This window comes from Panulirus ornatus, chromosome 23 (assembly GCF_036320965.1).
Source record: "Panulirus ornatus isolate Po-2019 chromosome 23, ASM3632096v1, whole genome shotgun sequence".
Classification (NCBI taxonomy): Eukaryota; Metazoa; Arthropoda; class Malacostraca; order Decapoda; family Palinuridae; genus Panulirus; species Panulirus ornatus.
Window position 1 is genome coordinate 7134537 of NC_092246.1, and position 23272 is coordinate 7157808.

Genomic DNA, 23272 nt, shown 5'->3' on the forward strand with positions numbered 1-23272 from the left:
GATACCGGGGTCGACGTGCTGTCAATGGACTGAACCAGGGAATGTGAAGCGTTTAGGGTACACCATGGGTCCTAGATGTGGATAAGGAGCTGTGGTTTCGGAGCATTACACATGACAGCTAGAGACTGAGTGTGAACGAATGTGGCCTTTTTTGTCAGTTTTCCTGGCGCTCCCTCGCTGAAGCAGGGGGTAGCGATGCTTATTTCCTGTGGAGCAGAGGAGCGACAGAAATAGATGAAGGCAAGCAAGTATGAATATGTATGTCTATGTATATGTATGTATATGTGCGTGTAAGGGCGTTTATGTATATGTGTACAAGAGTGGATGGGCCATTCTTCGTCTGTTTCCTGACGCTACCTCGCTGACGCGGGTAAACCGATTATGTATAATATATAAAGGTGAGTGTTCAAATTACAGAGGTATAAGTTTGTTGAGTATACCTGGGAAATTATATGGAGAGTATTGATTAAGAGTGTGAAGGCATGTACAGAGTATCAGATTGGGGAAGAGCAGTGTGGTTTCAGAAGTGGTAGAGGATGTGTGGATCAGGTGTTTGCTTTGAAGTATGTATGTGAGAAATACTTAGAAAAACAAATGGATTTGTATGTAGCATTTATGGATCTGGAGAAGGCATATGACAGAGTTGATAGAGATGCTCTGTGGAAGGTATTAAGAGTATATGGTGTGGGAGGCAAGTTGCTAGAAGCAGTGAAAAGTTTAATCGAGGATGTAAGGCAGTAAGGCATGTGTAAGAGTAGGAAAGAGGAAAGTGACTGGTTCCCAGTGAATGTCGGTTTGCGGCAGGGGTGTGTGATGTCTCCATGGTTCTTTAATTTGTTTATGGGTGGGGTTGTTAGGGAGGTGAATGCAAGAGTCTTGGAGAGGGGCAAGTATACAGTCTGTTGTCGATGAGAGGGCCTGGGAAGTGAGTCAGTTATTGTTCGCTGATGATACAGCGCTAGTGGCTGATTCGGGTGAGAAACTGCAGAAGCTGGTGACTGAGTTTGGTAAAGTATGTGCAAGAAGAGAGCTGAGAGTAAATGTGAAGAAGAGCAAGGTTATTAGGTTCAGTAGGGGGAGGGACAAGTCAACTGGGAGGGAAGTTTGAATGGAGAAAAACTGGAGGAAGTAAAATGTTTTACGTATTTGAGAGTCGATTTAACAGCGGATGGTACCATGGAAGCGGAAGTGAGTCACAGGGTGGGGGAGGGGGCGAGGGTTCCGTGAGCGTGGAAGAATGTGTGGAAGGCGAGAACGTTATCTCGGATAGCAAAACTGTGTATCTTTGAAGGAATAGTGGTTCCAACAATGTTATATGGTTGCGAGGCGTGGGCTATAGATAGGGTTGTGCGGAGGAGGGTGGATGTGTTGGAAATGAGATGTTTGAGGACAAAATGTGGTGTGAGGGGGTTTGATCGAGTAAGTAATGAAAAGATAAGAGAGACATGTGGTAATAAAAAGGGTGTGGTTGAGAGCAGGTGTATTCAAATGGTTTGGTTACATGGAGAGAATGAGTGAGGAAAGATTGACCAAGAGGATATATGCGTCAGAGGTGGAGGGAACGAGGAGAAGTGGGAAACCAAATTGGAGGTGGAAGGATAGTGAAAAAGATTTTAGCGATCGGGGAATGAACACACACACACACACACACACACACACACACACACACACATATATATATATATATATATATATATATATATATATATATATATATATATATATATATATATATATATATATATATATGGTACAGTGATAATGGAATACTTTTCGGGAACGTTGAGCATACTCAAAGCTACATAACTTTGTGTAACTGAGGGATGCCGAAGGTACGCGAAGCTCTTCGACCTTACCCTCCCTCATCTGGCCACGCTCACACCAACATACCGTCTTGTTACCGGGTTCACAGCGGGAAATACGTACACACCTCTCACCAGGGGGCAGGTTGGGGTCAATGTATGAATAACCCACCCAAAAAAAAAAAAGTAAGACTATTATTTTGTGACGACAAATTTAAGATTCAGCCGCGACTAAACCCATTACAGTTTCAGTACTGTTGTCCAATAGGTTCGCAAAAGCCAATCTTAATAGGGGGTGACATCACGGTTCTCCACTCCGCTGTGAAAATCACGGTGGCAGCCACAAGCCTGGGGTTTTAATTTCATGAAAACAAAAATAGGGGGGGTGGCAGGCGCCCCTCTTTTGTTGTTACGTATGTTCGTGTGTCATGTTACGATCAGCCCTCCTGGCTCCTAGCACCCTGCTAGGATATACACGCCGCCGAGGCCGATACGACATCTCAACAAAAGCATTCCAAAGTTTGGCTGAGGGTGGCCGCAGCCTAGGACAGACCCGCCATTGTTTAGCTCACTCGATAACGGGCCGCGGCGCTGGCCGTCGCACGCCACACTCGACCCAAGAGCCCGGGGCCATTAAGCTCATATGTCGACGTGCACCGCCGTGCAGGCCAGGCCGGCAATGACACGCCAGTCTCACCTGTAGGTCGGGGTGACACACGGCTCACGTCACGGTGAACCAACCGAGGAACATAGGCGAAATAACACACCACTCCCTCCCACCTGTAAGGCCGGACGTCACTAGGCTAACGTCAGCCCCCACACGGGGCCATGCCAACTGTCACACGTAACTCTCACCCGTAGGGCCGGACCTGATAAGGCTCACATCACCAGGTACCAGCCCCCAGGTCGTGATGGTGGACGCCACTTCCACCTGCAGGGCAGGACGTTACAAGGCTTACATTACCCTGCACCAGACCACGAGTTTATGACGGGTCATGCCACTCCCACCTGTAGGGCAAGGCGTCATTTGGCTCAGGTCACCATGCACCACTTGTTAAACATATCTATATACATCACGTGCCACACAATGTGTTCGTGGGGCTCTGCAAAGACACACACACACAAGTTTGTACAACAATAAACAATGCGCATTAGGAAGCACCGTGTTCCGGGCAGATCATGTGAATCGTGTCCACCTTCGCCCATATACTCATGTCTTCAAACCGCTGTCCCCACATATGTATTACAGCCTTGCTACCAACGCATATGTAAATAAATCAACTAGTCTTGCTACCAACACACATGTAATACAACAACAACCTTCAAGCCCCTACGAACCCACCCTCCCACCACCCAACGGAACGTGTACACATACACTAAAACACCTCCTCCTAGTTCACCTTTCCTTCCCCCCCACACACACGGATCATGCTTCCCACCTGTGTACACCAGTCAGTACACTGTGAAGACGACGACCAGTACAGCAGAGCCGGTTATGCCATCCCTTGAAAGCATATAAGTCAGGTCTCGTGGGTGTTAGGAAAAGGTCTGGCGTCGGTGGAGGAGTACAGTTTAGTGTTCTGGCTTGAGTACGCTGGGGTGGGTGTAACATGCAGTGGAGAGAGTGTGTCTGAAAATCCACTGCAATGATTCAGTGTAACATGCAGTGGTGGAAGAGTCTGAAAATCCACTGCAACGATTCAGTGTAACATGCAGTGGTGGAAGAGTGTCTGACAACCCACTGCAATAATGATTCAATGTTTCCCCTCATCTCTCACACTGTCCTCGGATACAACCCATCAGTTCCGCCAGTGGGGCTCCATTCCACTGAACGTGGACGGAGTAAGGAGAAGTAACTTAAGGAAGGGTAGAGTAGTGAGAAGTGGCACAGTGAGAGGAGGAGGAGGAGGAAAAAAAAAAAAAAAAGGAGCGAGCGAGCGACTAACGTTACCTACAAGTGTGTGAATCGTGACCACAAGAATGGCAGGGGGAGGACAGACACGCCAACTCGCGTCTCAAGCATTCGTGTGTGCCTAATTCCCTGGTGATCTTAGCCACCACCTCCTACTATACTGTCCTCAGCTGCTACTTCCCCGACAAGCAAAGTTCGGGCTGCAACAAAACCTCCTGAAAGTCCCCTGAACACTTGCTGCTGCATGTGATGAATGAACGATACGTAAACAATACAGTTGTCCTTCAGTGGCATCCATTCACCCACACACACGCAACGTACGCGACAAGAAGCGTATACAAATGCGTATAAACACGACGATTAATGCAAGTAGGGTAACACGAAGACCAACATACCCAAATGTGACACATGATCACAGCACGCGTAATTGACCCCCACGGTGAAAAGCTTCCTAGCCAGTCCTGTTCGAGCGTCTTTTAAATACGAGACGGACATGGTAGAAAACACACACCACGTCTTCCCTGACCTTACGGGGATGGCGCTCCTCTGTGTGTGTGTGTGTGTGTGTGTCCAGTTGGATGGGGAGAGGAGAGTGTGTGTGAGGGGTAAGCCGGGGACCACATGCTGTCATTCGGAGGATACTGCCACACGGTGGTAATGGATATACCACGCCAGGTCCGACTAGCTAGCCCCCACGCCTTCCTTCCGCCACCCCCAACCACCACCAACACACACTCTAACCTTAATGTCATGTTGTCCTCTGGTCGCTCTATCTCCCCTAATATCATGTTTCACTGTCCAACATCATCACTTCGATTTAAGAAAGAAAAAAAAAATAAAAGGCTGTGTGATCTGATCACCTCTCTCTCTCTCTCTCTCTCTCTCTCTCTCTCTCTCTCTCACTAAGATGAGCAAAATTTTCAAGACTCTAAAGCCTTCCCTCTAACTCAGCTCTCCTAATTCTGGAATCATCTTCCATTTTACCTTCACTAGACCTTCTCTATTAGCTCTGTGCTCCTTTAGGTGCAAGTGACCATACATGAGAAGCATACTCTACTTTGGACCTTTATGTAGGATTGGAACAGATCATCAAATACTTTCTTATACTTGAAAAGCTATTCTAATACCTGCTAACAAATGGTCTGTCTCCTTAACTATTCTCCTGCTGTGGGACTCTTGGCGATAGGTTAGGGGGGGACGATGTCAACTCCCTCGAGTCTTCCTCATAGAATCCTAAGTAGCTTATGTCCCGTTCCGAAGTATTATTTTGAAGCCTTCTTTCACTCGGTCCCAAATCCTCAAAATTATTTTGCATTTGCTCACGTTCACTCTCATCAACCATATGCCAGACTAACTCTGGAGTCATCTTTTTTTTTTTTATGTATTCCTTCTCATCTTCCACCTGTGGCACCTCGACACATGTGGAGATGACTCTTAACGTGTGTCCTCTGTCCCCATCTGTTGAGATTGATCTATCCATCAAAGAAGTTTCTCCATTCTTCTTGCCCAGAGGTCCAGCTTCTTAGCCAGCCTCCCATGAGGGGTTCAGTGTCAAATGCTTTCTGTCGCTTCCACGCACTATAACATAAATCCACCAAGCCTTCCCATTTTGTCTAGGACTTAGCTCACTCTCTTGCAGATACCTCAGAGGTTCGTTATAAAGTCTCTTTCCATCAAACCATGTTGTCTCTTACTTCAGAAACTTCTCCTCTGTTGAGAGTCATCCAGTGGACTTAATTACCTTTCCTAGAACCACAGTTGTTTGTGAGACTAGTCTGTAGTTCAGTGACTGTTCATTGTCAAGAGTACTAACAAAAATCAGTTTATTTTGGTACCGTCAATATCTTTTCTAGAATATTAACCATTTCTATACCCTTCTGGCCATGTCATCTGTTACAGGATGGGCTAGAGTGTCTTTCCACTGTGAAAACACCCTTTTTAAACTACGTTCATCAGTTCCTGGTATATCCCTGAATCATTCACCACAAGTCTTCCCTCGAAACCCCTTAGCCTGATTACCTACTTCAACCGACAACTGACGAATCTAAGGCAATGTTTCATATTTATTCTTCCCCAGCCCTGATCACACAATATTCTTTTCGGAATTTCTTCTCCTGCTATACTCATTCCTTTGCAAAGGCAGGCTGGCTGGAATTCTTCTGCTTCTACATTCACCAATGCGCATCTCGAGGCTCCTCTGCTCTTTGACATCATTCATTAAACCATTCTTTCCTTCTTTCTGACCATTCCCTGTGATTACTAGTTGTGTGTCATGGGGAGTTTGACACTCGGGTTGCCCCTTCTTGTACTCTTGTACATATGTACCATGTCCTTACTCCTATATGTACACACACTCACACACACCCTAACCTATGCCAGGTACCCATTCTACCCAGCAGCCCTTGTGGGAGGATGAACGGCTGGGTGGACTAAGGACCGGTTGTCCCGAACCAGGATTTGAACTTAAGCGGGTTTGATCCCACGTGGTTCATGCATGCGTGATGGTCATTAATGATGACCACTACACCATCGAGGTATTGATGATCATTAATGATGACCACTACACCACCGAGGTACTGATGATGACCACTACACCACCGAGGTACTGATGATCATTAATGATAACCACTACACCACCTAGGTATTGATGATCACTAATGATAAAACCACTACACCACCGAGGTATTGATGATCATTAATAATAACCACTACACCATCGAGGTATTGATGATCATTAATGATGACCACTACACCACCTAGGTATTGATGATCATTAATAATAACCACTACACCATCGAGGTATTGATGATCATTAATAATAACCACTACACCATCGAGGTATTGATGATCATTAATAATAACCACTACACCATCGAGGTATTGATGATCATTAATGATGACCACTACACCACCGAGGTATTGATGATCATTAATAATAACCACTACACCATCGAGGTATTGATGATCATTAATGATGACCACTACACCATCGAGGTATTGATGATCATTAATAATAACCACTACACCATCGAGGTATTGATGATCATTAATGATGACCACTACACCACCGAGGTATTGATGATCATTAATGATGACCACTACACCACCGAGGTATTGACTGCCTGAAATCCATTTTCTAAATCTTTCATTAACATCAGAAACTATTGAGGTTTCTGTAGACTCAAAATCACAACCATCTGGTCTTGTCTTCCCTTCTGCCCATTTTCAAAAAAAAAAAAAAAAAAAAAAAAAAAAAAAAAAAAAAAAAAACCGTCCTCCATCACCATATAGTACATGATCACTTCATCTCCCTGGTTTAAGTAATATTCTCCATAAGCTACGTTGTTAAGCTCTACCAATGACAGCCTATCGTTCCCTCTCCTCCTCGTACGCTCGCTATAACACGCACGTATGGGGGAACTTTTCTGTCTGTGCAGCTCTGACAACATATTTCTCTCCACGATTAACCATCACCATGAGGACCCGCATTCCCCCAAGTCTATCTATCTATCTATCACCATGAGAACTCAAATTTCCCTTAGTCTATCTATCTATCTATCACCATGAGAACTCAAATTTCCCTTAGTCTATCTATCTATCACCATGAGATACCGGAATTCCCCTAACTCTTATCTATCTATCACCATGAGAACCCAAAATTCCCTCCCAGTCTATCTCATTATACCCCTGACAAACAAACCCATTATCAGCAATTCACAATCTCTGAAAGGCGAGTGGTTCACTGCTTCAAGTAACTACCTCCGTGTTCACGACTACTAATCACCGCACAGCTGCTCTGGGTCGTTACAATCACGCAAGGGATGATGTTGATTTTAACATCACGCATGTTTTGCTACCTTCATCAGGAGGTACAATCATCACCCCCCCCCCCCCAACACATCCATCCTTGGCCTTTTCCTTCCCTCCTTCCTACCATTGTGCCCCGTCTGGACACACAAGAGGCGAGACCTTATCTCTTTCGCTAACCTATACTTCCAAGATCCCATCAGCATCGGGCGCACTTGCCCGATTGAGTTCATACAATCCTTGAACGACACCTCTTTGCCGCGGACTAGCCAACCATCGAAGTTCAAATGCATTACTTAAAGTATGACATAACATCTCTTAGAACTCCAGCGCTCTCTCTCTCTCTCTCTCTCTCTCTCTCTCTCTCTCTCTCTCTCTCCTCTCTCCCTCCCTCTCTATCTATCTATCTATATATATATATATATATATATATATATATATATATATATATATATATATATATTGATTGACTGACTGATTGAGAGGATGAAAGCATGTACAGGGCATCAGACTGGGGAAGAGCAGTGTGGTTTCAGAAGTGGCAGAGGATGTGTGCATCAGGTGTTTGCTTTGAAGAATGTGTGCGAGAAATAGAAAAACAAATGGATTTGTATGTCGCATTTATGGATCTGAAGCAGGCATATGATAGAATTGATAGAGATGCTTATGAGTATATGGTATGGGAGGAAAGTTGCTAGAGGCAGTGAAAAGTTTTTACCAAGGCTGGAAGGCATGTGTACGAGTAGGAACAGAGGAGTGATTAGTTCCAAGTGAAAGTCGGTTTGCGGCAGGGGTGTGTAATGTCGCCATGGTTGTTTAATTTGTTTATGGGTGGGTGGTTAGGGAGATGATTGTAAGAGTTCTGGAGAAAGGGGCGAGTATGCAGTCTGTTGGGGATGAGGGGGCCTGGGAAGTGAGTCAGTTGTTGTTCGCCGATGATACACCACTGGTGGCTGATTCGAGTGGGAAACTGTAAAAGTTAGTGATTGAGTTTGGAAAAGTGTGTGAAAGGAGAAAGTTGAGAGTAAACGTGAATACGAGCAAGGTTATTAGGTTCAGCAGGGTCAAGTTAATTGGGATGTAAGTTTGAATGGAAGAAGATGAGGGTGGATGTGTTGGAAATCAAATGTTTGAGGGTAGTGTGTGGTGTAAGGTGGTTTGATCGAGTAAGTAATGTAAGGATAAGAAAGATGTGTGGAAATAAAGAATGTGTTGTTGAAAGAGCAGAAGAGGGTGAGCTGAATTGGTTTGGACAAATAAAGAGAATGAGTGAGGAAAGACTGACAATGAGGATATATGTGTCAGAGGTGGAGGGAACAAGGAGAAGCGGGAGACCAAATTGGAGGTGGAAGGAAGTGAAAATATTTTTGAGCAGTTGGGGCCTGAACATGCAGGAAGGTGAAAGGCATGCAAGGAATAGAGTGAACTGGAACGATGTGGTATAGACGTGCTATCGATGGACTGAACCAGGGCATTTGCAAAGGCGAGGGTGAAGATTTGATAAGGTTTTCGAAAGAGAGAAAGGAAAGAGTGGTGAGAGTGAGCAAGCTTGGAAAGGAGACGTGTGTGAAGAAACACCAACAAAGGTTGACTGTAGAATGATAAAAGGTGAGAGTAAATGAAGTGAGATGAGAGGATGAGGAATGGGAGGCATTTAGCAAAGCAGTGATGGAATATGCAAGAGATACGTGTGGCATGTGGAAGGTGGGAGGTAGGCAAATTAGAAAGTATAGTGAGTGGAGGGATGAAGAAGTAAAGTTGCTAGTAAGAGAGAAGAGGCGTTTGGGTGGTAATTACAGGGAAGGAGTACATATGATTGGGAAATGTATAAGAGAAAGCAGCGGGAAGTCAAGAAGAAGGTGTACGGGTTGAGAAAGAGGAAATGAGAGTTAGGGTTAGCAAGTATCAGTAAACTTTAGGAAGCATAAAAAGATGTTTTGGAAGAAGATAACTAATGTGCAAAAGACAAGAAAAGTCAATTGGGAGGTAAGTTTGAATGGAGAAAAACTGGAGGAAGTGAAGTGTTTTAGATATCTGGGAGTGGATTCGACAGCGGATGGAACCACGGAAGCGGAAGTGAATCACAAGGTGGGGGAGGGGGCGAAAGTTCTGGGGCAAAAGTTCTGGGAGCGTTGAAGAATGTGTGGAAGTTGAGAACATTATCTCAGAAAGCAAAAATGGGTATGTTTGAAGGAACAGTGGTTCCAACAATGTAATATTCCTATGAGTCTATGGGGAAAATGAAAGACAATAAGTTCCCAAGTGCACTTTCGTGTAATAATCACATCATCAGGGGAGACAAGAGAAATATATGTCAGTTGATTTACATCAAAGAGACGAATAGTATGAAAGAAAAGAAATATATATATACACAGGTGCTCCCAACTGACAATGGGGTTACATCCCAATACACCCATTTTAAGTTGAAAATATCGTAAGTCGAAAATACATTTAATAATGTACATCTAACTCTAAACATCATAGCTCAGCCTGGCCTACCTTAAAACTTTTCAGAAAACTTACATTTCTCATCCACAATTATCATATGCTGCTATTCCTCAAAAGCTTTGGTACTTTCAGTATCAACACTTGCTGCCTCACAGCTAACTTTACATTATCAAAATCATGATACCTTTTGAAGTGTTGGAATTACTCATGTCTTGCTGTAAACATTTGCACATATGTAGGATCATCGGCACGCCGTTTTAGTACATCCAAAAGACTTCTTATCTTAGCCTGGATCATCAATAGGCTAGGCAGTACGCGCTTCTGTATCTGGTTTTCCATCCATATGACGAGCAATTTTTCCATATCATCAATTGGCCCTGCTCTTTTCGTCTTGATGACATTAGAATTAACTGATGCGGATTTCACTGCACCACTGATTCACTTCCTATCCTTTCATTTGGTCGAGATCGTCGATTGTGAAATTCCTAACTCACATGTGACGGCCATTACAGGCTTGCCGCCTTCAAGAGTAATTGCCTTCCTCTTCTCACCAGAGGCGGGAGACACAGATGGGCATTTTGTAAAAATGACGGGATGCAAAAACACAAAATAGAAAAAATGCACCCAACACAGCAAAGTTCAGAGTAACAATTGTTTACACTCATGATCACTTGGCTGACTGGAAGCTGCGGCTTGCTGCCACTGTGCAACTTCACGAGAGAGTATCATACCACATATCGCTAGCCAGGAAAAGAAGCAACTCAAAATTCAAAATACAGCTTCTACTGAAGGCATATTACTATTGCACCATCATAAAGTCAAAAAATCTAAAGTCAAACCATTGTATGTCGGGAACCACCTGTATATACATTCATTATTATTATCAAACACAATCGCTGTTTCCTGCATCAGTGAGGTAGCGCCAGAAAACAGATGAAGAATGGCCCATCCACTTACACACACACATTTTTCATACATATTCACCATTTCCCTGTGTTAGTGAGGTAGCTTTAAGAACAGAGGACCGAGCCTAGGAGGGAAAACCCTCACTTGGCCCCCTTCTCTGTTCCTTTTTTTGGAAAATAAATTGATAAAACACTCATCTAATCTGTATCTCTGTGCACTATCAGACCTATGAACTTCCAAATTATACTTTCTGGTCCAATGTAAATATGATTCACATGAGTGAGAGATAAATAATCCCTTACTTGAGCACAGGAAGATTCTTTGAAAAAAAAAAAAAATACATATCGGTACATTAAGTGCATCTTACTGCCTTGTATGTGACACAAATAAATTTCATACTTAATATGGACGATAAGTATTAATCAATGTAGCCTTCTTCAAGATTTACATATTACATTAACATACACAGAACCTACGTTATAAAATGTAAACAATCATTTCCCTGCATCACTGTCACTGGGACTTTCCTAAAAGGAAACACTATTACATATTACAATCTTTCATATCAAATCAGCATCACCTATGTAATGGGTGACACTAACATAAATATATTACTACTACTAAGAGTGAGTACATGCATACAATCATATCATGCAGAAAGTTACTGTCACAGTACAATGGCTCATTCTTACATGTCCAAGAACCAACAAAAAATCTAACAGGTAAACAGAAAAGGCATACTTTACTTACCATATTCAATAAAGTCTGAGACGGTCTTCTCACGTCGCAATGATGAGTTTGTGCACTCATCAAAGAGAACCAAGAGCACATCCAGAAGTGTTTCCACAGAATAACTCTGGCCACTTGTCTCAGCAGGCCCTGATAGGAAGAGTCGTTCCAATTCCTGAAGACGATGTATTGCCAAACTGGTGTCTTGGATGTCAACAGTACCCCTATCTCCTTCTCCTTCTCCTCCGCCTCCTCCTCCTCCTCCTCCACCTCCTCCCACATCTTCCAACCCGTCACCCATAATTAGTTGGGGGTCGTCTCTTCTTAAGTAATACTGTCTTATCTTAACACACTCAAAACACGGAAGAACGAATTTCACTTAAGGCGCCATCAAGACTTGAATTTGAAAAAAAAGAAAAAAAAAGAGGGTAGCTGTATAGGGTTAAGAGCCTTACTTTTATAATAAAGCAATCTTCATCATTATCATGACTTTCATATCTTTACTTTCTGAGCACCAACTACTGATCAATTCTGATGACAAGGATATTAACGTCTGAAATTTTATTTAACCTTTTTTAGGCTTACTTCCCCATACACGAAACTGCTTAAAATAATTTAACCTTTTCATTGAATGAGCAAATTGGATTGATCAAGAAGGCACATCAAGTAACACTGCTCTCAGGGGCAACAGCTAAGGTTCCCACTGGATCACAAGTCCCCTACAGGAGAGTTGCTGCTGTTAAGAAATAAACACGATTCTCCCTCGGTAGAGCTGGGCTGTGGTGAACCACCTCTGAAACATGAAAATACCCTTTATTAGTGATTAAAAGAAAGGAGGGGGGGGATCAAAACTGATTTTAAAAATCTTTAAAAGTCCATACTCATGTCGGATGCTTTTTGCTATTTATATGATTTCAAGCTACCATATAAACTATACTAATCATTAATTTTCTAACAGGACATCAATTTTACAGAAACAATATATGAAGCAGAAAATGTTATCAGAGGGTCTCTACAGTAAAAAAAACAAGAAAATTCTCCTTATTGCTTAATTCATAAATTCTCAGCAAACTTTCAATCATCATGTTAATCATAATTGTTGAAATTCCCCTTGATGTCCAATTACTCCAAGGAAATGAAAAAAAAATTACTAAATAAGAAAAGCCCCTTAATCATTTCTCAACTTGCTATTTTCAGACTGAAGATGGAAAACATTGCTCTGGTAGATCTATCTGTTACCTCTTTTCTTCGTTTAGTAAATTATCTATCAAACCTGCAATGATTTTCTTTTCTCTCATACATTCGCCATTTCCCGCATCAGTGAGGTAGCGTCAAGAACATAGGACTGAGCCTAAGAGGGAAAATCCTCACTTGGCCCCCTTCTCTGTTCCTTCTTTTGGAAAAGTCAAAACTGGAGGGGAGGATTTCCAGCCCCCCACTCCTTCCCCTTCTAGTCACCTTTTACGAGATGCAGCGTATACACGGGAAGTATTCTCTCTCCCCTATCCCCAGTTGGTGAAAGGTGCAGAGAACAGTCATACCCAAAAACCATTATTTACGGCATAGTTTAAATGTAGACAGTTTGCCATGCAAACAGCCATTCTGACTGAAAACACCAAAGGAAGGCCATTAGGTTGTTAGTTTTCCCTAGCTGTAGAACACAACAGCTTTCTAGTTTGCTGAATACTGACATAGCGCTTGGAAGTTTCATCGTGGGTTTTGCCCTTTTGTCTTGATGGTTGACAAAATAAAACCCAAGCATATTCATTCACAAGAATGGCTTTTCTACTGTGCTTGCTAAAAGTAAGGTCATAATAAACAAAACGTTAAAAATTTCTTAACATTTCTCTTCTGGGATATAATGATATTTTCATAATGTGGTAATCTTCATCAGCTTTTATTTCTTCACTTTCCTAAAATGGAATAAGTGAAGCTTATCTCCATTAAAAAAATTATTTAATGTAATCCACTAGATTTCAGAGGTGTGCAAATGTAGTTTCTGCTCCAAAGGATATGACTTTCAAACTTATTTTGTAAATGATGACATAAAAAATTTTGTTTACATCCCTGTTAGGCATGAAACAAATGCTTCCTTGCCCTGCTTTAGATGAAGATTTTGGCTGTGACACTTTCCAAATCATTTCTGTCCAAGGAATCGTATGCTGAGGTCTCCTACAAGGATTACCTTTAGAACTGAATTTCCAAGGTTTTCAAGCCAAGATTCAACATTCCTTAATTTTTTTTATGAATTTCAGAGATTAAGCATATGATGACTTTGTGATGGGTGCAATTCCTGTTAGGTACAAAATCTCAATCCATATATATAATATTTCAACCAGATTAAATGATGATTTCAACAGTTTATTTGTAATAGGTGGATCTACAGCATTGCACCCTATATGCATATTCACTCTATTTCTCACACGCCTCTCACCCTCCTGTATGTTCAGGCCCTGATCGTTCAAAACCTTTACTCATCTTTCCACCTCCAATTTGGTCTCCCGCTTCTCCTTGTTCCCTCCACCTCTGACACATAAATCCTTTGTCAATCTTTCCTCACGCATTCTCTCCATATGTCCAAACCATCTCAACACACCCTCTTCTGCACTTTCAAAAACACTCTTAATCATTGCCACACCTCTTTCTTACCCTTTCATTACTTACTCGATCAAACCACCTCACACCACATACTTTCCTCAAACATCTCATTTCCAACACATCCACTCTCCTCTATACCCATTTTGCTCTCCAAGATAACATTCTCTCCTTCCACACATTCTTCATTGCTCCCAGAACCTTTGCCCCCTTCCCACCCTATGACTCACTTCTGCTTCCATGGTTCCATTCGCTACTAAGTTCACTCCCAGATAAATAAAACACTTCACTTCCTCCAATTTTTCTCCATTTAAACTTACATCCTAATTAACTTGTCCCTTAACCCTACTGAACCTAATAACCTTGCTCTTATTCATGTTTGCTCTCAACTTTCTCCTTTCACAAACTTTTCCAGCTCAGTCACAAGCCTCTGCAGTTTCTCACACAAATCAGCTACCAGAGATGTATCATCAGCAAACAACATCCGACTCACTTCCCAGGCCCTCTCATCTCTAGCAGACTGCATACTCACCCCTCTCGCCAAAACTCTTTTAACACTTACCTCCTTAACCTCCTCAACCATAAACAAATTAAACAACCATGGGGACATCACACACCCTTGCCACAGACCGACCTTCACTGGGAAACAATCACTCTTCCTACTCGTACACATGCCTTACATCCTTGGTAAAAACTTTTTGCTGTTTCTAGCAACTTACCTTCCCTACCATATACTCTTAAGACCTTCAACAAAGCATCCCTATCAACCCTATCATATGCCTTCTCCAGATCCATAAATTTATGCTGTATATAAATCCACTCACGGTTGTGCCCACAGGAGGTGGAAAGGGGAAAAACATTTGTTGGACCAGTGGATTCCTGAATGACTGAAAGGAAGGACTTGATGGCCTCCAGCTAGCAGCTGGGATATAAGAACTCTGTCCTGGTGGCTTGCAAGTTGCATGGACAGCCAGTAACTCAATTAAGTGACTCCCAGAGTGAAGAGGTTGACCTAACCTGGACCATTCCCATAGGATTGCACCTCCCTAAAATCATACTGAATTTCTTTCACAGCTCTCACACCTGCCTGAAAGTGCAGTTTCTATTCCTCAGGATGGACTGCATGACAGAAGCAAACCGTGAGATACTACTATGGATGATGTCGATGATGGGTAATGGGTAAAGACTCCTGGCCTGGCGACTCCATTAACAGCAGTTGCTATATCAAGACAATGGAAGAGGGACATTCCTGCCATGATAGAGACAGCTTGAAGAATTTGTCTGAACCAATTTGATAACTCTAAGTCTGCTCCCATGAGCAGATTTTCAAGATGTTTCCTAACCATCAGTCACTATATGACTATATGGGCATGAGGTCTATCAAAATTTAGAGACCCATAATCCAGCACCACCACTATGAGAGGGTGCTCTGATGCTACATGTACACTCAAGATGGGGAAAGCCCTGAAGCCCAGGTGTCTGCTTATACTGATGCATGTATATTTCAAATTTCAGAAGTCCTGCATGACCCTCAAGGCCATACATGACAGCTAATGGGCCACCTTTGCACCTGGTGTGTGGCTGCTACCCCTGGATGGTACCAACCCAGCAGAGGCCAAAAGCAAATAACAAACACAGTCAAAAGTTCCCGTCATTTCCTAACATGCGAGCCCCAAATCAAGCTAGACAGTCCTTAGACACTGAGATATCAGATGGATGTGCTAATTACCTAATATGTTTTAATGATAAGTATTAACCCTATGGTCTTGTGTAACTTTATCAATTCAGCATTATATCTGTATGTGTAATGAAGCCTATATGGTTCATATTCTTATTGCAGCTTTTTCTTTTCTACATTCAGCCTTGACTGAAGGAGCCAACAAACAAATTCCAAGGAAGTGCAATAACCTACCCTCATGATTCACTGATAGATCTTTATAGTATTTAGTCTACGGCATCACTAACAACTTCTGTAACTCTGCCTTTCCTTCAATTTTTCATTCTGACAGTACTAGAGCTCTCTCTCCTGTAAACAACTCTTTTTGGTTCCTGTTTCTCCCGCTAATTCTACCCTGGATGACTTTAACATCCCTTAACCCCCTGATGCTCCTCTTACTAATCCTATGCCCCTTCCCATAAACTCTTTTTGAAATGTCCAAAAAGCGCTTCTCTTTCTGGACACAAGCCAGACTTATGGTTCTGATGGCATCCATCCTCATGTACTGAAAGAGTGTGCCTCTGAACTTGTGCCTGTGCTTGCTTATCTGTTCAATTATTGTCTAAAATCGGGACCTTTTCCTTCCTCCTGTTAGCATGTGTTGGTACATCCCATTCCTAAGAAAGGTGACCATTCTAACCCTTCTAACTACTATCCTGTTGCTTTGACATCTGCCATTTTTAAAATCTTTCAATCCCTCCTCAAATCCCATATCCTCATTCATTTTGAATCTCACAGTCTTCTCTCTGATCACCGGTATGGCTTCAATACAGCAAGATCCACCAGTGATGTTCTCTCCATTCTTACTAATGTCTGGTCATTATCCCTGGAAGATTTTGGGGAATCCTATGTAATTGCACTTGATATATCTTAAGTTTTAGACCGGTTATGGCATTTGGGTCTCATCTCTAAGCTCCTCTCTTTTGGCTTCCCTTCTTCACTTTGCTCCCTCATATCTGTCTTCCTCTCAGGTCAATTTCTCTCCATAGTTGTTGGATCAGCCTCTTCCCCTTTCTCCATCTACAGCTGTGTTGCTCCAGGTTCTGTCCAGTATCCCATACTTTTTTCCCATTTTTCAACAATTTCCTCTTTTCCACAAATAATCAAACTATCTACCTATATCTCTGATGCCTGTTCCAACTGGAACTCCCTCAAGGGGGTGACCACGGCAATAGTCTCCACAACTAGTGGACTCCAGTGCTCCTCCTTAGCCTTTAAAGCCTCAACCTTAACAGGCCACTGGCAGAGGGCAACTCTAGTGCAGTGTTTGCAGAGGCTCTTCCCTAATATTCATACTGACTACTACTACCTAATGCACTAATATGCTGACAACTCAACACTGCATTCTTTCACATCCTTCCATTCTACTCCTTCACTCCATTGATCTGCATCTCAACACAACTTTCTCAATAAGCTTGCACTTAGACATCTCAGTGGGGTAGATGAATTCTGGTTAAGTTTAAAACCTTCCAGACCTGGTTGCTACCAAACTCTTTCTCAAAAATTCCATACAACTTTTCTCTCCCCTCTGACAGTTCTGTAATTCCACCAATTGATTCAATGAACATATTTGGTACTACTGTAACATCTACTCAGTCTTGGAAACTCCAAATTAATGAAATGGCTGTCTGCCTCTAGTCTTGTTTACAAGTTGAAATTCTTTTTCTTCCTAGCAGTTGTTCCATTTAGACAAAGGACTGATCCATGCTTGCATGCAGTACTACTTTAATAACTTAAGTGGTTCTAGCTCTGCATCTTTACATGACAAAGCCGAGTCATTTGTGGTATGATTCATAAACTCTCCCAGGCTAACTTCAAAACTTGACCCACTTGTCCTATACCACAATGTTGGTTCACTTTCCCTTTTCTATGGGCATTACTTTGGTTTTTGCTTCCGAGAACTGGCTGCGTGTGTGCCCCGAGAAGTAGCTAAACCACACAATTCTTTGCAAGCTGCTGCATCACATGATTACAGTGTGGCGATTGGCAACACAAGGATGGGTCATTTTGATAGCTGTTTCTTTCTCTACACCTCAAAGCTGTGGAACACTCTATCCTCTCATATTTTCCCAATAACTATGACCTAACACATTTTAGAAGACAGATGTTTCACTTCCTCCAAAATTCTTAAATACAATCAGATAGTGTTTATGTGTAGTAATTTGTATATACTTTTATTTCTTCAGAACCCATATACGAGAGCACATGAAACATCAAGTATGAATTATGTTTTCAGTAGTCTATTTGAAGAGATTGACTTAGCGTGTATGGTCTCTTAGTGTCTTCTACTGGTGACATTTTCAGAATTATTCTGGTTATCAACTGCAAAAGATATGAAGCTGTGATTGTGGTCAAGTCTGATATGATAAAAAGATGAAAATACAATCATACGAGGAAAAAAGCTTTAATCACTTTCCCAGCAGGAATCCTAATATCCAACTTACACTATGAGCAGGATTTTCTCATACCAAAAAATTATATCTATCTCCACACGTTTAGTATAATTAACTAGTACATGCAATAATTCTTAAATAGGCTAAAATGAAATACAATTCAATCTGATGATATATTTACATATGCTATGCACCCTTTAAATAATGCAACTCTGTTGCCAGGCTAATGAGGTAGTCCAGGAGTGCTATCAGGCAAAAAAGGAGAGGTGTGGTATTTTGGGAAGCTTCTTTTTGTTTTAAGAAACAAATGTAATTACTATAGTTTTTCATCACTAATAAAGCAATTACCACCTTGTAGAAGTATCAAATCTTCACAAATTGTTACATAAGTGCACTGATCTCGCAAAGGTCTCCTTGACATCTCCAAATACACTGATCAGTGTATGATAAATAGGCTGGAGCATCTGGTAACAATATTGGGATGCCACCGTAGTCTTCAGAAAAAAAAAAAAAGCATCAAGTTTTAATTGAGGAACAAATCTAATTACTATACTCACTTAAGGTGGGGATATCTTACGTTTGGTAGCATGGTACAGTCTTCAAAGTCAGCTAATTTTCTCTCAGTTACCCATCTCATCGAGAGTTGTGGGGTGCAACTTTTGCACAGTCCTTATGTTTAGAGATATTTTCACTTGATCTGTTCCAAGTAATATTTTTCCTCTACAAGAGTGACAAAACAAGAACAAATGGTAACATCAATGAAGCAGGCAAGTGGGGAAAAGGTAACAGGCAGAAATGAGATAAATAGGAGATGGAGTGCATATTCTGAAGGGTTGCTAAATGTGTTTGATGAGAGAGTGGCAGATGCAGGATATTTTGGATGTGACAATGCAAAGTGTGAGAGTCAAGGAGCATGGTTTAGTGGAGAAAAAAGTGCTCAAAGCCTTGCTAAAATGAAATGGGACAAAGTTGCTGGAGTGGAAGGTGTTGCAGTTGAATATTGTCATCCCTTTAGTTACTTTCTACTTCAACAAGTTTAACTTAAAGAATACTTATTGGAGGCCTACTTTATGTTTCTTGTCTTGTAACACTTTAGTTCTACTTTCCCAAGCCTATGATACTCTCCTCCAATACATTATGCTTTACTTCACACCTTATCCCTGCACCTCTATTCTCATAGTGTTTGTACAGCTTGACTGAGCGCCTTGACATTACCGGACTCCACCTGTTTGTGGTTTCACTGTGATTGTTAAGTCTACTTCGGCAAATTTGTATCAATGGAGTACAATCTCAGCAAAGAACTAACTCCAAAGGTCCATCCTTTCCCTGCTAATAACTGTAATACAGCTATGAAGGTGCAGAAACCCATATAGAAGGGGTTTTGGGGGTTATCAGTAATAATAAAAGTCACAGCCCCTTTCACTATAGTTACTACAGTTCTAGAGGATTTGGTTACCTGCATCTCCCTCTACCAAAAAGTTAATACCTGTTCTGGGACATTTTCACGATTAAAGGTCACATATCTCACATTCTAGAGCCTTAACCTTAATGTTAACTTACAGGTCATCCTTATCACACTTGCACCACACCTGATGCCAAGGTTACAGCCTACCACTCTAAAGTCACACTCAAGTTTGAGTATGAATGATACATGTGTGGAACCCACCCACACAACATGCCATCAATATTCAGAAGCAGATCCAGTAATAGGCTGCCCACTTCACTCCAGCCAATTACCAGAGGGAACCAAGTGTAATAACCATACTACTACAACAGTTCTAGGGAGGATTCGCTCCAGACTAAAAGACTCCTCCCGCAGGCAGTCTCTAGATCAATCTACACAAAAATGAAAGTTGGCCCATTTGTAGCAATACATGCAAGTCCAATGCTGTCTGAATACATCCATATTTTCATTCAACCCAAAAACAGTATGGCTCACAGTGGAATCAGCTACCAGCATCTACAATGGCTGCTGCACTCATCACCAGGGACCTTCAGCCTCCAGCTAACCTACCCATCCTTTGGCAATGAGGTCTTGGTATGCCCTGTGAATAGTCTGCACACAACCGGTTAAATGTAGATCAACATTATATTAAGGCAATGCACAACAAATGATATGCCACTGATTCGCCAGAGCTCATTTCAGCTATTTGGATCTACCAGCTTTGCCTAACCTTTCTGGAACACATTTTGACTTACTTTTCAATCTCGTAATACCTCTATCTCTTTTAATGGGAATTAACAATCTCTACCACATAATAGATTACGAAGTATTTTTCTTATTAGCAGTAACTCTAACTTTGCCTAACCTCTTTGAAACACATATTGACATTTTTCAATCTCATAACGCCTCTATCTCTTTTAATGGGAATTCACAATCATATTTTCAAAGTTCTACGTAGCTTATCATAAGCAGTATGGCATACTGACAATTTACTGATGGCCATCAACACTGCATTCCCATCATACTCTCCTTGAGGAACTTCAAGACGAGAGGAAAAACCCATGATGGTACTCTTCAAGGTGCTAATGCTCTCACTAACAATATCATTGTATAGTCACCTTTCAAGGTGAGTAAAAGTGGTTAGAATGTAAGCAAACTTTCACAACCCATATTGATGCAGCAATGGAAATTAACAACTGGGAACTGAAATCACTATGGATGTTATCTCTGAGGTGCAGGCAGGAAAGAAAATCCCAGTAGGCATGATCCCCAACCTACACTCACAATAATTTCCCATTGGCATTAAAGGCATGGATGACTGTAAAACATTACTCATAAAATCAGAGTGCAACAAGAACAAAGTGAAAATTTCCTGAATGTCTGTGGCCAAAGGCTATTCATCATGCTAGCTTCTGCCATCAGCACTACGGTATACACTGTGGAGACATCAAAGAAAGCCCCGCACAAGGATTTTGACGTTCCAGAGCAATCAGGCTGAGGTGGTTACATAGCCCCATGGGCCACAGCTTCCAACAGCTTAATCAGTAAATCACCCAGATAGTCAACTTGGAATCTGCCCAAGCTGCAGGTATAGAAGTCCTCCAGGTATAACACAGTATAAGAAAATGCTCTTCGAAATGCATGAGGGAAATCAAACGGGCAAGGGATGAAAATGTGATCAATCTTAATAATGCATTCATCCACATACACTATCATGATACACATCAAAAAATTTCACATGGCACGTTTCCTTAAAAAAAATCTGAAACCACCAAGAGTAAAAAGAGCCCAGTAATTCTTTAATATATAAATGGATCCTAAAACTTATTCAGCATCTGCCAGTACTGTCTTTTTACATACATCAATGTTCTCTAGGGATGGTAAAAAGGGCAAGATAACATATTACAATGCGAATTTGCTAATCATCTTCACTATCATTAGTTACCTTGTCTTCAGCTGGGAAAGCAAGCTGTCGAAAATAACTTAATGAGAATGTAACATTAGGAAAGACATTTCATGAAATGGAGTTACAGTACGTGACGAGGTTCCTAAATATGGACAAGAACTAAAGACTCTCGTCACGGTAGTGTAAGAGAGGCTTAAAAGGCATGGAAACATCAACTATGAACATTTCATCCAAAATATAAGTTCATCACGAAATAACAGCCCCAACAGAGAACAGGGATAGGATTATTTACCCGTATTCTTTTGTTCATATCTTAACTGGCTTTGTTGAAAATGCCTATTTCTCTTGTCTATGTTACAGGAGATCATCAGACGGAGCAGCGGCAACATTTGGGGCAATATTTCCACTTCCCGCAACCAGACTTGACCATCACGGGAAGTCTCCCTCTTCCTGCTCACACTCTACCCACCACAAACGCCTTTCCCCCCCTTCCTTCGTCATCAAAATCTCGAGTCCTTACACTAATCATGCCGCAAACTAACCAACAGGAAGGATGTACTATGAAATAATCCCTAAAACTACTTAATTGTGTGTGGGAAAAAAGCACTGAGGGAGGAGGGGCCGACCCATCCACCACAGCCGACAACTACAGCTGGGCTCAACTGTCTCGTTCTAAATCGATATCTTCCCTAAATATCCTCTTTTCCGCTGATCCTCGCCCACGACGCTTCAACCTACGTTATCAACACGACTCCACAAGGAAACTCACCCCATTGCTCTTCCAACAGCGCGTGAATTTCAGGTATATTCCATAGTTTTCAGTGCAGATCACACGGAGCACAGTCCACTAACCCCCCGGGCAACCCCCTACTGGCGACTCCTCGGACTACCGCTATAGACGCCACAAACCTCGCTCCATCTAACCCTCGGAGACAAAAGCGCAACGCATTTACCCGCCGATCATCTTATCCCACTACCTTAAAGTTTCTGATTTCCAGTACGAGATGTGCTATAGCACACTGGAATCCTTGTATTGTGATAGTTTGAGTATTGTTATGATAGGGGTGGATCTTTGAGAAAATCTGCAGCGTCAGTCATTGCCGAAAAATCTCTAAACACTATTTTAAGAGGGACTAAATATACTGATAAAAGGAGGACACGGACATGAAAGGAGTAACGCTGGGATGCTATGCTACTTCTTGGTTATTCCCTGTATCATGAATAGTATTAGAAGCCTCATTCTGACCGTACTCACGACGTCTTAACAATATGAAAGTACACAAATTCTCTACTATAACATTCTCTGCGAAGTCATACTAAATTATACTTATCCATACAGTCCAAAATTCGAAACAAAATTTGCCTTTTTGGGACAATGTTAATATTTAACAGTTAGCTGTAATAACTTGTCGTACTCTACGTTTCCCTTTGTAGAATGACCACAAGTGCACATTATTTAAAGGAAGACGTGAGAATACTGACATATTTCAGTAAAAAATCTCATCTTAAATGCGAATACCACCATGGTGTGAAGTTTGCGAACATAATATGCTATTGCATATTCAATTCTGCCGTATGATTATGTGCTCAGGTAGGTAGGTTCGTCTTAGCGG

At 41.8% G+C, this 23272-nt stretch overlaps 1 protein-coding gene across 10 annotated transcripts in view; it reads right to left on the reverse strand.

Annotated features, from left to right (window-relative positions):
• Nucleotides 1-22540, reverse strand: part of gek (serine/threonine-protein kinase gek) — a 266032-nt gene extending 243492 nt beyond the window's left edge. For 9 of the 10 annotated variants that reach the window (XR_011714432.1, XR_011714433.1, XM_071676526.1 and 6 more), the window contains exons 1-2: nt 22429-22540; nt 11626-12397 (exon numbers count right to left, since the gene is read on the reverse strand). Coding sequence is in view for 8 of the 10 variants with exons in the window: in XM_071676526.1 (XP_071532627.1) it covers nt 11626-11905 (280 nt within the window). In the remaining 2 variants the exon portion in view is untranslated. The remainder of the gene's footprint in view (nt 1-11625; nt 12398-22428) is intronic. The other variant, XM_071676518.1, reaches the window with a different exon arrangement.
• Nucleotides 22541-23272: the final 732 nt, after the last annotated feature.